Raw genomic sequence first — 16852 nt, forward strand, 5'->3', positions numbered from 1 at the left:
CTTAGGAAAGAAAAGAGTTGTTTTCCTTCTTTGAACGTATGTGGTGTATTAACACATAAGTAAACCTCATTTCCTACTTTCTTGGATTCCAAAGGGAAAAGTCCTTCTGAAATTGACAGAAATCATTAGGCTGGAAAGAGCCTAACAAGATGATGAGAACTGTGGCATGCTGGTAAAGGGTCTGGCACTGTTCCTCTAATAGCATTTTCCCAATTCTGATCTTCCTTTTATACCAGGTGTCTATATTCTCTCCAGCCACTGTACTAGTTTTAAAATTTAAACAAATTTAAGCCTGTGGTAAAATACATATAACATAATGTTTACCATCTTAACCATTTAAAAGTTTAGTGGCATTAACTACATTCACATTGTTGGGCTACCATCATTGTCATCCATTGAACTGATTTCATCTTGCAAAACTGAAACTCTGTAACATTAAATGGTAACTCCACATTCCCCCTGACTCCTACAACCCCTGGCAATCACCATTCTACTTGCTGTGTCTATGAATCTGAGCACTTTAGGTACCTCAAACAAGTGGATTCATACAATATTTGTCTTTTTGTGACTGGCTTATTTCACTTAGCATGCTTTCAAGGTTCATTGATTTTGTAGTATGCGTCAGAATTTCCTTCCCAGGACTGAATAATCTATCATATGTATATACCTCATTTGTTTATCCATTTTTCCATTGATGAACATTTCAGTTGCTATTGTGAATAATGCTGTGATCATGGGTGCACAAATATCTCTTCAAGACCCTGCTTTCCATTCTTTTTTTTTTTTTTTTTTTTGAGACAGAGTCTCGCTGTGTGGCCCAGGCTGGAGTGCAGTGTCGCAATCTCAGCTCACTGCATGCTCCGCCTCCCGGGTTCACACCATTCTCCTGCCTCAGCCTCCCGAGTAGCTGGGACTACAGGCATCTGCCATCACGCCCTGCTAATTTTTTTGTATTTTTAGTAGAAACGGGGTTTCACCGTGTTTGCCAGGGTGGTCTTGACCTCCTGACCTTGTGATCCGCCCACCTCAGCCTCCCAAAGTGCTGGGATTACAGGTGTGAGTCACCACGCCCGGGCTAGTTTTTTGTATTTTTAGTAGAGATGGGGTTTCACTGTGTTAGCCAGGATGGTCTTGATCTCCTGACCTCGTGATCTGCCCGCCTCGGCCTCCCAAAGTGCTGGGATTACAGGCGTGAGCCACTGCGCTCGGCCTCAATTCTTTAAAGTATATGCCCAGAATTAGAATTCTGGATTGTGAAGTAATTCTATATTTAATTTTTTAGGAACCACTGTATTGCTCTTGATAGTGGTTGCACCATTTTACATTCCCACTAACAGTGCACAAGGGTTCCAATTTTTCCACATCCTCACCAATACTTAATATTTTCTGTTTTAAAAACAGTATCCATCCTAATGGGTGTGAGTAATATCTCATTGTGGTTTTCATTTGCATTTCCCTGATGATTAGTGATTGTTATCTTTTCATTTGTATATTCTTTGGGGAAATGACTATTCAGGTTTTTTGCCCGTTTTTTAATTGAGTTGTTTTGTTGTTGAATTTTTCTTCATATATTCTAATATGAATCCCTTATCAGATATATGGTTTGCAAATATTAGTATTTTCTTGTATTCCTTGAGCGCCCTCAATTTTATAGAATGACTTTGCTTAAGGCTGGGCACAGTGACTCAAGCCTGTAATCCCAGCACTTTGGGAAGTCGAGGTGGGTGGATTGCCTGAGCCTAGGAGTTTAAGACCAGCCTGGACAACATGGTGAAATCTCGTCTCTACAAAAAATTAGCCTGACATGGTGGCGTGTGTCTGTGATCCCAGCTACTTGGGAGGCTGAGGTGGAGAGATTGCTTGAGTCCAGGAGGTCAAGGCTGCAGTGAGCTGTGATTGTACCACTGCACTCCAGCCTGGGCGATAGAGTGACAAAAAAAAAAAAAAAAAGAATGACTTTTCTTAGAATAAGGGTCCCAGTTTTGATCCTAGTTCTACAGTTGACTAAAATGGGGATAGCATACCCTGCCCTGCCCGAAAATAACAGTAACTAACATTTATCAAGCACCTACTAAGTGCCAGGCACTGTTAAGTGTTTACACATATTAGCTCACTTAATCTTCCCAACAATACCGTAAAGTAGGTACTATTTTATTTTCATTTTTATTTTACAAATGGGGAAACTGGGTTACAGAGAGTACGTAATTTGCCTAAGTTCATACAGGCAGCATGTGCCAGAACAGAGATGTTACCAAACAACCCAGCTTTAAAACCCGCTTCTGTGAGGAGCCAGGGTAGGAGGAAGACCTGTAGACTGTTAAGTGCTGTATATGAGAGAGGCAAGAGAGGGTTTTCGTTTCTGAGCATACTCTAAAAAGGATGAGGGCTCATTGACATGGAATAGCCACTTCTGGGGCACTCTAGGATCATGAGGAGTCAGGGAGAGGCCTTTGCAAGGGGCAGAGCCCTTAGAGTTGAACTTGGAGCCCAGCTCCAAAACCTGAAGAACCTTCGCCTTCCTCATTTGACCTCTGTTTGCCAAGACTCCCATTGTAAATATATGTCCCCTAAGAATCGTTACTTGCAACGGTATAACACTTAACAAATTAAACACATACATTATTCCATCACATCTTCATAATGATCTAGTCATTCAGGAAGCGTGGAGGTTATTTTACTACTTTACAGATGGGGAAACTGAGACTCAGGAAGATTAAGTGGCTTCCCAAAAGCCCCCATGTGTGGCTAAATCAGAAGAAAACAAAGACTCCTGGACCTTTTCATTCGTTCCTCAATATATCTTTTCACAATCCCATCACAAGAATAGGCATTCTTTTCCCTGGCCATGGGCCAGAAGATCAGGAAAAGCCAGGTATGCTAACTTCTCAGTGACCTGGGCCGGAGCCTGATCCATACTTCCCATATGAAGGTTTTGAGAATTGTTAAGTTTTCCCTTCTTATCCCACTGCTTAGCAGTGAGCGCTTGGCTAAAACCATTGCTTTGAGGGACAGGGACCCAAACATTTAGATACCTCTGTAGGTCAAGGCTGCCTGCCTCCAAGATGCAGCAACAGTTCCACAAGAGAGATCCAGATGACATTATTCCCTCCACCTGACAGATGTGGTAATGAGGGTAAGTAACATGCCTGAAGTCATGCAGCTAATAAGTGTTGGAGTTTCTGGCCTCAATATTAATATTTTTTATCACTACACCAAGCTACCAAGTTGCCAAAAGGCAGGGTGGGGACAGTACTTAACCGTGAAAGTGCTCGATTACAATGTGGTTGGAACAGTTCAAGTGTGCCGGTGTGGACATTGTGGGCAGCCCTGGCCAGTGGCAGGTAGCAGGCTGGAGCAAGCACCCAGCTATGTTGGTAGGACATTGTAGAATAAACAAAGATCACCCAAAAAAGAACAAAAGAGGGTATTTATCGAGAGCTTGCTATAGCAAGGGGGTCAGTCACCACGATTTGGGTTGGCAGAGACTCAAAGGCAGGCAGGGAGTGGCAAAGCTTTATAGTGAACAAAGGGAAGGCTAAACATATGCCCTGATTGGAGGCTGTTGGCAAGGGAAAGCTGGACCAGTTTAACTAGAAACGAGGCATCCTACATGATTGGTGTGCGGGACCTATTTCACTCTCTGTGGTTATTCCTGAGTTGGAAGTGGAAGGGACAGCGGCAAAGATAGTGAATCTGGCATGTGAGATTGACCATGTCCTGACTGCTCTGGAGTGATTGCTGAGAGACTGTGGTTTGGTTGCCTGGCTGGTGCCTGTAGAGATTGTGGGTCAGAATCTTACTGTCATAGATGGTTCTGGCCATTGTCCAGTCAAACTGTCCTAACTGAGAAATACACTGCTGTGGCTGAAATGTTCATTATCAACATGAGAAAAAAATGAAAGGATTTCCTGAGGTCCTTATGTCTTTCCCCACAGGTTGATGGTACTGTGTTTCTGGAGATTTTTCACACCGGCTCCAACAGGGTTTTCATAATCTGACTGATTCTGATTGACCCATGTATGCCTTTCATCATCATGCATCAGAAAACAGTTTCCTGCATGTGGGAGCAGAGTCCAGAGAAAACATTGTGTTTGGAGGGGACAGGGGGCACAGTGTCTGAGGTCCTGAGGCTATGTTCAGTCTACTGAGACTAAGTTGGGGGTCAGAGGAAGGCATTAAACAGTGGGTGCCCCCAAAATTAAGTGGGGTGGGGCTGCACACGGTGGTTCAAATTGTAACACTAGCAATTTGGAAAGCTTAGGTGAGAAGATTGCTTGAGGCCAGGAGCTCAAGACCTGCCTGGACACCATCACGAGACCTTGTCTCTACAAAACATTTAAAAAAGAAAATTAGCTGGATGTGGTAGCCTGCACCTGTAGTCCTAGCTACTCTGGAGGCTGAGGTGGGAGGATCGCTTCAACCCAGGAGGTTGAGGCTGCAGTGAGCTAAGGTCGCACTACTACACTGTAGCCTGGGAAACAGAGTAAGACCTTGTTTCTAAAATAGATAGATAGATAGATAGATAGATAGATAGATAGATAGATCACACGTTCCCACTTATTTGTGGGATCTAAAAATCAAAATGAAGTCAGGGACATGGAGAGTAGAAGGATTGTTACCAGATGCTGGGAAGAGTAGTGAGGAACTGGGGGAGAGGAGGGGATGGTTAATGGATACCAACAAAATAGAAAGAATGAATAAGACCTAGTATTCGATAGCACAACAGGGCGACCATAGTCAATAATAATTTAATTGACATTTAAAAATAACAAGAATATAATTGGATTGTTAGTAACACAAAGGATAAATGCTTGAGGGAATGGATACCTCATTCTCCATGATGTGATGGTATTGCCTGCCTGTATCTATATATATATCTACAAAATATGTCAGGTACCCCATGAATATATACACCTACTATGTACCCCCAAGACTTAAAAATAAAAAATTAAATGTAAAATAACCATGTTAAAGACTTGTGAAAAAATGAAAATGCAAAATGTCTCATTAAAAAGTTTTATTTTAATCACAAAAAAGTAAAAAGTGAAAATAAATAAATAAATAAAAGTAGGACTGGGCCGGGCGCGGTGGCTCACGCCAGTAATCCTAGCACTTTGGGAAGCTGAGGCAGGTGGCTCATGAGGTCAGGATATCGAGACCATCCTGGCGAACACGGTGAAACCCCTTCTCTACTAAAAAATACAAAAAATTAGCCGGGCGTGGTGGTGGGCACCTGTAGTCCCAGTTACTCGGGAGGCTGAGGAAGAAGAATGGCGTGAACCCGGGAGGCGGAGCTTGCAGTGAGCCAAGATTGCTCCACTGCACTGCAGCCTGGGCCACAGAGAGAGACTCCGTCTCAAAAAAATAAAAATAAAATAAAATAAGTAGGAGTGAAGGAATGCCCAAGACATTTTTCAACTGGGACCCTCCATTCAGAACGCCTTTGCAGTTGTTTTCATTCCCCCATGCCACACCCTACCGTGACTTTTTAAAATTACTTTTTTCTATGATGACAAAAGTAGAATATATACTCATTGTGGGAAAAAACGATCTGGTTCAGAAGTACATTAATTTAAAAAGGAAAGATCCTGCCCACCCCGAATTATCATTCCAGAGGTAACCACTGTTGAGAGAAACCATATAGCTCCCTATAGGCCCTATAGGAAGTCATTTAGGAGTGAGTCCTCCTCCTGCGTCTTGCCCAAAAGGTCAGAAAAAAATATATGCAAGAGATTTCAGATTTGGTAGAAGTTCTGCTCCCCCTTGGGACATGGTTGCCATTTCATTTCTTCAGTTGCTTTGAAGTCAGATTCAAGTTTCTGAATAAGACTGCCTACTTCCTTCCCATACCCCTTTATCAAAGCACCCATTAGTCTCAGTGCCCTGCTGGGCAGAAGCAAGGTCCAGAGCTTTGGGTGAACTGTCAGTTTTTGAGCCTCAGCAGGCTGTGGGCACATAGCTGCTTTGTGTGCTCTTGGGCTCTGCTTTCACCTTGGATACCGGGAGGTTTGACATTCTTTTCATGAATTTTCAAGGAAATATAGCTCCCATCTGGATGGAGACTGGCTGAAAAGAACTCAGCTGTGCCTCATTGGTGAATGGTTAAGCACACTGTGATACATCCATACCATGGACATTCAATGACAAAATAAGAATGAAGTATTGATACATAGAATGATGTGGATTAATCTCCAGAGAATTATGTTAAGCGAAAAAAAGCCAATCCAAAAAGTTTACATATTACATGATTCCATTAAAAAACATGTCAAATGAAAATGAAAAAAATTACAGAAATGAAGATTAGTCACTTCCAGGGGTTAAGGAAAAGGAAGGAGGGAAACAGGTGTGGCTATAAAAGGGTGGCATGAGGGATCCCTGTAGTGATGGAACGTTCTGCATCTTGAATGCATTGATGTTAATATTCTGGTTTTAATATTATACCAAGTTTTATATTAATGATATGTTGCCATTGGGGGAAACTGGGTAAAGGGTATGTGGGATCTCTCTTACAACTTGTGATAACTTACAACTTACATGTGAACTAACTGCTTGTGAACCTACCTCAAAATAAAAAGTTTAATTTGAAAAGAAAAGCCCTTTCTGTTCCTCTGTTTATCCCCTTTTCTTGGGTCCCTTGTGTAGGTGAACATTGAAGTACAAAGGCTAAGTCATCTTGAGGATGGCAGTAATTCAGCAGGGCAGTTCAGTTCTGTAGTTGAGTAGGTGGCATATAGGAGGTGGCCTGAAAATCTACACCTTCCTTTCCCCCACCCCACTTCAACTCAAATAGCCTCTGCACTGTACTCAGCTTGACACTCGAACCTCCTGCCATTAACACCTCTTTTGGGGACCCTCTCCGCAGGCCTACGCTCTTTGTTTGGAAACAAGTAATGCATCGATTCGTTGGCTTGATTACTATTACCAGCTGTTGTCACCAGGCACACAGCAAGGCTCTGAGATGCTGAGGAAAAAGGACAGAGACTTTGGGACTGAGTGTAAGAGAGAAGCCAGGGTATCTGTTCTCAAATTTTCCTTCCCAGGGATCATTCAAGAGCCTGCAGTTATCAAAGTATGAAGAACACCTTGGCCTGTGAGGACGAGATTGCTAAGATAGCAAAGAAATATATATATATATTTATATAGTGATAACTTATATATATACACACACAGTTAACATATATATATATACATTTACATGCACACACGTATATGTATGTACATACATAAGTATATATACATATATGTGTGTGTATATATGTACATATAGGTATACACACACACATGGCTCTTTTGTTTCCTGGAAGGAAACCATGAGGTAGATAGGGACATGGTGGTGGTGAAGGGTAAAGATGGGCTTTCATGTTTCATCATTTTATATCTTGTCTACATTAGAATTTTCCAGCCATTTTTTTCTTTGTCTTTTGGGGAAGTTTTTGGAGGCCAGCTACCCTGGCTACATGCCTCTGCTTGTCCCACTGACCAGTCACTCAGCTCAGGATGTCAGCAGCCCAGGAGGAAGCACTGAAAACTCCTTCTCCAGGATATTAAGGAAGGAAGGAAAGAAAATGACAGCAGGAGGCTGTTTGGGTAGGCCTGTGTGAATCACTGATTCCAGACCCAGGGGGTTGCTTTCCTCTTAGCTGCCTGGCCAAGGAAGCCACAACAATTCTCTGCCCGGCTAGGTGGTAAAAATGCCATTTACTATGCCAAACGAGTGTCCCTCCTCCAGTGGGGGTGACATCCCAGGCTGGGCCCTTGCTCCCCGGGCTGATGGTTGTGGAGAGGGGACGCATGCAGGTTTTGGATAAGGCTGCCTGTGGGGGCAGTGCCTCACCCCTCCAAGCTCTGGGCTAAGTGAAGTGTGAGTGATAAATGTGTGTGTTTTCTCCCTGCTGGGGATTTTCAGGTTGGAGACTATGACTTTGGCTATGGCTGGAGGTGAGGAAAAAAACTGGATTCTTCCTCCTTCCTGAGCACTGTTCCAATCTCAGGCTCCTGGGGACCAGAGAGCTGGAGGGAGTGAAGGGAATTATTTTAGAATTTCGTGCAGCCAGGAGAAAAGAGATGAAGGCATCCAGCAAGAGACTGGCAGGGGCCTTCCACATCCTTGCACCTTTACTCATAGCATCATTGACCCCATCTGAGTTCCAGTTTCCACTCCTGAATGGGACAATCTGAAATACAGGCAAACAAGCAGCCAGGTGGATGGACAGGTGTGTGTTTAGAGACACTGCGCAATGTCTAGTTACAAACTCCACTCATCTCTGCTCAGTCAGGCAGATCCCCTAGGACCATACCTAGAGCCAAGTTTGTGTTATGTTATTGGATATATAGCCCGAAAGTAATAAAACTGCACTGTAGACATTCTATACTATACAGACTTCCTCTAAATCTCCTCCACTACAAGAACGAGCCAGGAGTGTGGTGAATGATGGCAACTTTTCCTCCCCCGCTAGTCCAACCCCAGCCAAGAGATTTCCAATGATTCTGATGGGAGAGGAGGAGGAATGGGAAGAGGGGAGGAAGAAGTAGTCAGGACTGATAACTGCCATTAGCAAATGTCTATATAAGCATCATTATGTAAGCATTCCTCCCTAGGAGGCATCCTCTCCTCCCCCTAACCCACCATAGTATCTTGCTGGCTCTCCCCCACCCCATTCCTACTTTTTTGCCCATAATGTGAATTCATATCAGACTTGGTCTGTTTATAAATGTTGGGGGAGGGTTGGGGAAGGTCCCTGCCCTACCAAGTGTACTTTCTTCCAGTCTAGCTCCCTTAAGGACAACTTTGGATCTGGTGGTCCCACTTGCCCCCAGCCTCCCTAGGGCGTTGTGAGGGCAGATATTCTCAAGGCACTCTGAGAAGCCTGGTGAAATGGCTCCATAGAAGCCATAACTCAGATCTCTAGCTCATCCTCCTGGACTTTGTGAGATGTCACTCCATTTGAGATGCTCTAATCAGCAGGGTCACATGGATGTAGACACTAAACCGCTTTGTCGCTCTCATTTCTCACCCTTAAACCCACCCACATCTTTGCCAGCCTTTAGTAGGAGCTCATTCAGTGAGCCTCAGGAGGTGGGCTGAGGGGATTGGGAAAGAGAAAGCAGGGAGACATGAGCCAAAGGAAGGGGAGGACAGACAGAGAGTGAGACGGACCTTCTGGAATGGTTTGCACCTGTTCAGAAGTAAGGACGTTTCACTATTCTCTATTTCTGGATCTACTGATTATAGAGATTTTTCTTTTCTTTTCTTTTTTTTCCAGACAAAGTCTTCTCTGTCACCCAGGCTAGAGTGCAGGGGTGCAATCTCTGCTCACTGCAACCTCCGCCTCCCAGGTTCAAGCGATTCTCGTGCCTCAGCCTCCCAAGTACCTGGGACTACAGGTGCCAGCCACCATGCCCGGCTAATTTTTTGTACTTTTAGTAGAGACGGGGTTTCACCATGTTGGCCAGTCTGGTCTCGAACTCCTGACCTCAAGTGATCCACCCGCCTCAGCCTCCCAAAGTGCTGGGGTTACAGGCATGAGCTGCTGCACCCGGCCGATTATAGAGATTTTTCCAGAGCCGCATGTTTAAAAAGCCTGGTCAGCCCTGAAGGTTTGAGTCAGTCCTGAAGATTTCAGTTAAATTTGTCCTGCATGTTTTAGACTCACTGGAATCATTGGTTAGAGCCAGGAAGATCAGATTCCCCCCAAAGCAATGGAGGCACTTATCTAGGAACTGGGGTCTGGGGGGAGTCATCATGGTGTTTGTACTTTATCTTTTGCTGGAAGCAAGTGGCTGAGCTATGTTGCACCTGGAAATCTACGTTATTGGCCCGGCATCTTAAGAATGTGCCCAACTTTCTTAGTAGAGGTTATTCCCATCCGGAATGCCAAGTAATGGAATGTATGCCCTCTTGGGATTTACAAAGGATGAACACTTTCCAAAATCCAGAGCTAAAAAAATAAAAATAAAAAAATAAATCTATTTCCCAAATAGTTGTTTTTGTAGTCCTATCTTCTTATCCAGCCTTATCCAGCTCCTACCATGTTATTCTAACATTTTCTACTGGTCTGTTCTAATGATTGGCTTTTGGGCATGTGGTCATTTTCAAGTCAATGCTATGACCACAGATCCCACAGAATAGTAACCACAAAGTCCCTCAACAAGGTGTTTTATTCACTACCTATGATTCACTCAGCACTGTACCATGGCAAATATAAGAAAAAAATGTGCAGTTTGGGAGGCCGAGGCAGGTGCATCACTTGAGGCCAGGAGTTCAAGACCAGCCTGGTCAACATGGTGAAACTCTGTCCCTACAAAAAATACAAAAATTAGCCAGGTGTGGTGGTGCACACCTGTAATCCCAGTTACTCGGGAGGCTGAGGCACAAGAATCACTTGAACCCTGGAGGCAGAGGTTGCAGTGAGTGGAGATCACACCACTGCACTCCAGTCTGGGTGACAGAGCAAAACTCCATCTCAAAAAAAAAAAAAAAAAAACAGAAAGAAAGGAAGGAAGAAAGAAAAGAAAAAAGAAAAATGTAAGAAATGTGTGTGTGTGTTTTTCCCTCTGGAGACTTCTAATCTAAGTTAAGGAGAAAACTTATATGCATTTGAAACACCACGAGGACAACAAAAGACAATATATAATAAAATGTGAAATGGAAATGGTATGATAATAGCAATTCCTATCAGTTATTGAGGTCTTCCTAAGGGCCAGGCACTATGCTAAAGGCATCACGCTTAATATCTCATTTTAATCCTCATAACAAAACAACCCTTTGAGATGGGTTCTGTTAATATTCCCACTTTTGAGCCAAGGGAACTCAGGTTTACAAAAAGTAAATAATTTACTGTAAGGCAGTTGGTAAAGGCAGGCAGAGCAAACATCTCATTCCTAACTTTTTATTTTGAAAACACTTCAAAATTACAGGTAAGTTGAAGAATACTGTAATGAAAACCCATATATGTCTCACCTACATTCACCAACTATTAACATTTTACCACATTTGCTTTATCATTCTCTCTCTCTCTCTCTTTCACCATACACACACACACACACACACAATCCTATGCATTTTTTCTGACCTAATTGAGCATAAATTGTAGATATCATTACTTTTCCTTTCTAAATACTTCAGCATGTATTTCCTAAGAACAAAGACATTTTCCTACACAATCACAATGCAGTTACCACACCTCAGAAACTTAACCAGTGTTAGAATTTGAACACAACTCTGACACCAGAGCCTTGACCACAGGTGCTATCAGATTTCAGTAGAAGGAGCCATCAATGCAGTTTGGGGATTATAAGATGGATTTTCTGTGGACTCTCTACTTCTGATTATTTGAAGTAATGGAAGGAAGGAGTTACACAGAGAGTCACAAAGCATGCATTATCCAAACACTAAAGCTCATCATTTTCAGAGTGTGTTCTATTTGGGTGGGAGGGGAATGATACAGATTTGCCTTTCTAATTAGCTTCTTTTCTGGCCAATATTAAAATTGGTCTTTCTTAACTGCCTGCTGACATTACAACTGGGGTAGGTATTCCAGAAGTTATTCTTTGATTAAAAACACAATTACAGGAAATGTACTAAGTGGGTAAGCAACAGCCACACATGAATAATGGAGAACTAACCACAAATTTGAGTTAGAAAGGAATTCTAGCTAGAAATTGTAGCCACAGGTCAGAATTTAGCATCTACAACATAAATCTAGTACTTGTTCAGTTATGTGTCTTTTCCCCAAAGTTAACAAGAGAGGGTCGCATGTACTGCCCTGTCCAGAGACCCCAGCCTACCCACCCAGAGAAATTCCAGAAGCAGGGTGTTGCCTATTTCAGGCTTAAAGGAAGAACAGGCCTCTGCTACCAGACGTCCCAAGACCCCTTGAAGGGACCCCAGCCTAAATTTCTTCTTTCTTCTGATTCTTATTTGGGCAAACCCAATTTGGAAAGCCTGTCAGATTAGGCCCAACCGGACAGTGTTTAATGACCCTCATAAATACATGCACAGGAGAAATCACGACCTTTTGAAACTCTTGATTCCTCTAAGTCATTTTAAAAAGCCAAAAGCCTGCATCTGCATTTGTTTCGCGTGTTGCACTCCCACTAGGCACTTTTAAAAAATCAAAATATTGCAGATCTGTGCATCTCAGAGGCCAAGGTAGAGACATACGCCTCTTTATGGGACTGAGACTGGGAAAAGTGCCCTACTGGGTCTTCCAGGCAGTCAACGTTAGGTCACACTTTTGCTCGCTGTCTCTCTCTCTCTCCAGTTCTTCTGGTTTTCTGTGGACACAATCTGATCTTCAACATCTCTGAATCCATGTAGTGTAAGCCAAGTTATAACTGGGGTTCCCCGCGTACACACAACCTTTGGTAGGGACCTTCATCTCGAGAGCAGACAATATTTCACAATTTTATGGAAATTCTTGCTTTTTTGGTTCATGGCCCCAGACTGGCTAAGGGAGTAAATAGTTTTCCCTAGGACTGAACAAGAACAGCTTAGAACACCTCAAAAACAGTGTTCACATCTAGATGGGAATGCTTGCAGCTTTGCTACTTAAATTTTCCTTCTTCCCTGTCTTCTCTCTTCTCCCCTCTGCTTCCCTCTCCCTCCAGCCTGCACCATCTAAAATGCCAGAAAGCGACTTATTTACATCTCCTCCCCAAAGCCCTTGAGTGTCCTTTACTGCTCGGGTAAAAGCCTCTACTCTTTCCTTAGAGTTTCATCTCCAAATTACTTCTTACACTCAGCCCTGCAGGGATACAGAGAGGCTAAGAAAGAGCATCTGGTATTTTGCACTAAGGATGCAGTAGTGGCGGGAAGATGGAGACAGAGGAAAAAGGGGAGTTAACAGTTCCCAGCCATGTAAGGAACAAGCCCAGCCCTTTTTGGAACGAGATCAGAAGACAGCGAGAGGCCTTGGAGAAGAAACTTTATCTGGCTGGTTATTGCTTCGGCCTGCGGGTCTGGGGCTGCGTGCGTGTGGGCGCTTGAAGTGCCGAGCTGCCCCCACGTGGTAGCCTCTAAGGGCATGCCCACAGCGCGGGCTCCCATGCACCCCAGCAGGCAAGGCACGTAACCGGCCAGCGGCTCCCTCAGCAGCACCACGGCTAGCTTTCATGCTTGCCTCAAGATTTCAGAGTAAGTGGCGGGCGCAGCCGACCTATTCCCCCTAGACACCACGGAGTGGAGGGTGGCAGAACGCCAGCCGGCCTTGCAGGGGCTCCTACCCGCCCAAGTGGTGCGCTCGCCGCAAAGACGGGCGGCGAGGAATGACCCAGGGGTGGGCGGCGGGCAGCGAGACACCTCTGGGCTCGAACTTGCAACATCATTCCCCTGTGCAGCCCGCCGGCTGGGGGCGGTGTCCTCCTGGGAGAGCTCGCGCAGGTGTGCGTGTGTGTGGGAAAGCTCAGCAGCCAGAGAGCCCTCCACCCAGCTTCCGGGACTCCGCAGGTCGGGGGACACAGAGACAGGTCAACTCTACGTGGGGAAATGAGGGCCGGCTGGAGGCCTTGAGGCTTCTCTGCGTTTCACGCTTCCTCTCCTTCCTGCCCGGCACCCCTACCTTGCTCATCTGAGCCCCAGGGACCGAGGGGCCAGGACGGGAAGTCGAACGTATTCCCAAGGCTGTTGCAGTTGTCCTTGGCTGACTTGCAAAGGCAAGAAGGAAGGAAGCACCAAAGGGGAACTTGGCCCAGCTGCAGTGACTGACCTGGAAATACCTAGTTATTTCCGGAGTTTCCTGTCCTGCACACCGCGATTCCCTACTTCTTAGTGCAGGGGTACTTTGTGGCACTCCTACAGCCTTGGCTTTGCCAGAGTTTGTAAGAAATGGCTCAAGTATGAGAAGGGAGAGATGCACAAGGGTGATATTTACATAACAGACAGACCAGGGAGAGAGACTGGACAAAGCTATAGCTTCTCTATGTGTCAAGAAACCTAGCCCACATCATCTCAAAGCAAAGCACCCCACAAACCTGGATTTTACAAGGCTCATTTCATTGATTAGTAACACCATTCAAGTAACTGACGGCAATAATTCTGTCAAATAATGTGGCTCAATTACATCGGAACATGATGTTTTGGCACTAGTAAGCAGCCAGCAAGCAGCTAGCATGACTGACAATAAATGATCTTGTAGGGAGATAAGGGAGATGGGGGACTGGGGCCAAGAAGTGGAAGAGACAAGAGAGGAAGGCAAAGAGAGGGGTGGAAAGAGAGAGGGAAACACGGATGAGTAGAGAGGAATCACCTTAAATTTTCTGAGTTGTCTTAATTTTCTAAATTTGTTCCAAGCTGTACAATATGCAGTCTCCCAGTTGCTTGATGGGGTATTATCTCCAAGCAGTATATTCTTATTATGTGTCCACAGTGTTGCTTTTGGATGTTGTGTGTGCATATGTTTACATATTGCAAGCAATTCCAAAAGGAAGAAGATATTAACCAAAATGGATTTAGTCATATGGTTAATTAGTGGGTATGTGATTGTACATGATTATTGCCAATTTTCAATCATGGAGTGAACACTCTTCTTTTACCTTAACTATTCCAACTTGGAATCACAGCCAGAAACCCATTTCACTCATTGCAAGTCTCCAGTCACTGGGAGTTGCATGGGTTCATCTGGCCCTGCCATTCTCTCCCTACATGGAAACACACTGTATGAACAAGAACTGGCAGCCTCTAGCCTGCAGGCCCAAAGTAGAATTCCATGTGATTTCTAATGGTGCTCCACCTGGAATGCTAAAGTGAAGTGGTTCAGGTATGGACGTGTGGGTAGATTGGCTGCCCATTTCCGCTTCTTCCCCAAGATCAGTACCATAACATGCTCCCATTTTTCTGCTGGTGAGTGGGCCTGGACTCTTGAAATGCTGCTGATCCCCATAAAAAAGTGTCCTTGACAACTATTGTAAAACCCTGTCTCCAGGGCTATCATCTCACTGTTGTGCCCTCAATCTATGGCCTTGAATGGATGCTGTGGATATTACAAGGCTTTCTCTGTGTAATTCATGGTAGCACCAGATGACAGAGACATTGTCAGTGAGTGCTTTGGGAGGGCCAAGGGAGATGATAACAGCAAGCACTTTACTCCCAGGTGAGCTTCCAAGCCCCTTCTCCCTGGGGCTCAGTGCTAGCTTAGGTTAGATTTTCCTACTTGCAAACGAGCAAGGGGCCTTTCTTGGGGCCCCTTCACCCTAACGTCTACTTTCTGTGGAGGGAATTTGGAGCAACCTGAGGTCTTTAGGTTGGAAGAGGAAACTCAGTGGACAAAATGGCTTGCTCTTATGGCCTCTGGTGAAGAAGTCTCAGTCTGAGCTCATGTTTATTGAATCTGGGCTGAAGGTACAGGAGAAATGATAAGAGGGCATTTGAGATTAAGGAGCCAGGGCCTTTACAAATAAGTGGCATAGAGTGTTTCACAGGACCTAAAAGGGAAAGGAAACTTGGTATACATTTAAAAACAGTGTGTACCTACACTGTAGCTAGCTTCGTGCCGAGCCCTCTGGGAGAAACTTTTCCTTTCCCCTCCTGGAGCCAAGCAAGCACAGTGCCTGGCACAAGTATTTGTTGAAGGCAGAATCTTGTTGACTGAACCAAGATGCACTTAAGGAGCTTGCCTTCTTAGGGGGTGACCAGGCCAGTAAACAACAGTTTGCAAGAGGTGGAGGGTGGGGACATAAGCTCAGTAGGAGAGAATGTAAAGGAGAGTAGGAGCACTTGGAAGCCAGCACATGGAGGAACTCTCGGGTCCTCTTCTTTGAGCTTTTTCCTAGGCTCCACGTGTTGTGGGAGAGGAAGACTGGGAGGGAAATGATGCTGGCTCAAACATTCACTGCTCCCCCTGTAAACCTTGGGCACTCTCACACTCTCCATCCCCCTAACACTCCCACCTCCCCGCAACACAAGGAGGTTTCCTAGGATCACAACTTGGCCAAATCAGCAGGGATGGTTGCACTTTCTCAAGGAAGCCCAATAGGCCTTGAAATTCAAATTTGGGCAGAAACACAGGATTGGTTCACAGTCTCCTCTCCCACATACAGTCGCAGTCCAGATTTTATATATAAATATATACATTTATCTTAGTGGAGATGTTTGAAATGTCTGGCCGGTGGTGGAATGGGTGTGTTCAGAGCAGCCATCCATAGTCTTGTGGGTCTTGACTCCATGCCAAGAGCCTCAGTGGCACTTTGCTCTAATCAAATGGGTCTGTAGTTTAAAAACTCAGTTTGGGTTTTTAAATTCCTAACCAGTTACTGTAGATATAGATCTTGCTCAAGATAACTAGTTATTAAGTTCTGTTACTATTTTCATAGAGAAGGAAGGATAGCAGGTTACAGGAGAATTATCAAGAGTGGTGAATATGCTTATTGGAAGAAGGGAGAAAAGAGCAGCAGACTTGAATTATGTGACACCATATTGCACAAGTATAAAAGGAGATGAAGGCAAAGCAAAATAACTTTTTAAATCTGACAAGACCCTGTAATGGTGGGATGGGTGACAATGTCTTCACTTTAAGGGTAAACAAAGTGGGCCCCAGAGGTTTTAAGGTATTCTCTTTGGGTCATACAGTCAGTGGCATTACCAAGATTAGACTCCTGAGTACCCTGACTCCCAGCATAGAGCTGTCTAGCCTGGATAGATGAAAGATCGTCATCTGAGTAGTAGACCAAAATCATACGTTGTGGGATACTGTGGCCTCTCTCTGGGACTGCTGCAGAGGTCAATTCAGCCTAAGGCAAAATGGTGAGCTCAGGCAACTTTTTGTTGTTGTTTTTGAACAGGGTCTCTTACTCTGTCACCCAGGCTGGAGTGCAGTGGAACAATCATAGTTCCCTGCAGCCTTGAACTCCTGGGCTC

The 16852-nt window shown here is 44.6% G+C and overlaps 1 protein-coding gene across 1 annotated transcript in view; it reads left to right on the forward strand.

The window, feature by feature from the left end:
• The first annotated feature begins 13486 nt into the window (after positions 1 to 13486).
• KIAA1210 (KIAA1210 ortholog) overlaps positions 13487 to 16852 on the forward strand; it is a 76792-nt gene continuing 73426 nt past the window's right edge. The window contains 2 exon segments of the mRNA XM_023198681.1: positions 13487 to 13534; positions 13536 to 13776. Coding sequence (XP_023054449.1) covers positions 13487 to 13534; positions 13536 to 13776 — 289 coding nt within the window.

The sequence above is a fragment of the Piliocolobus tephrosceles genome, chromosome 12 (assembly GCF_002776525.5).
Source record: "Piliocolobus tephrosceles isolate RC106 chromosome 12, ASM277652v3, whole genome shotgun sequence".
In the NCBI taxonomy this organism is placed as follows: domain Eukaryota; kingdom Metazoa; phylum Chordata; class Mammalia; order Primates; family Cercopithecidae; genus Piliocolobus; species Piliocolobus tephrosceles.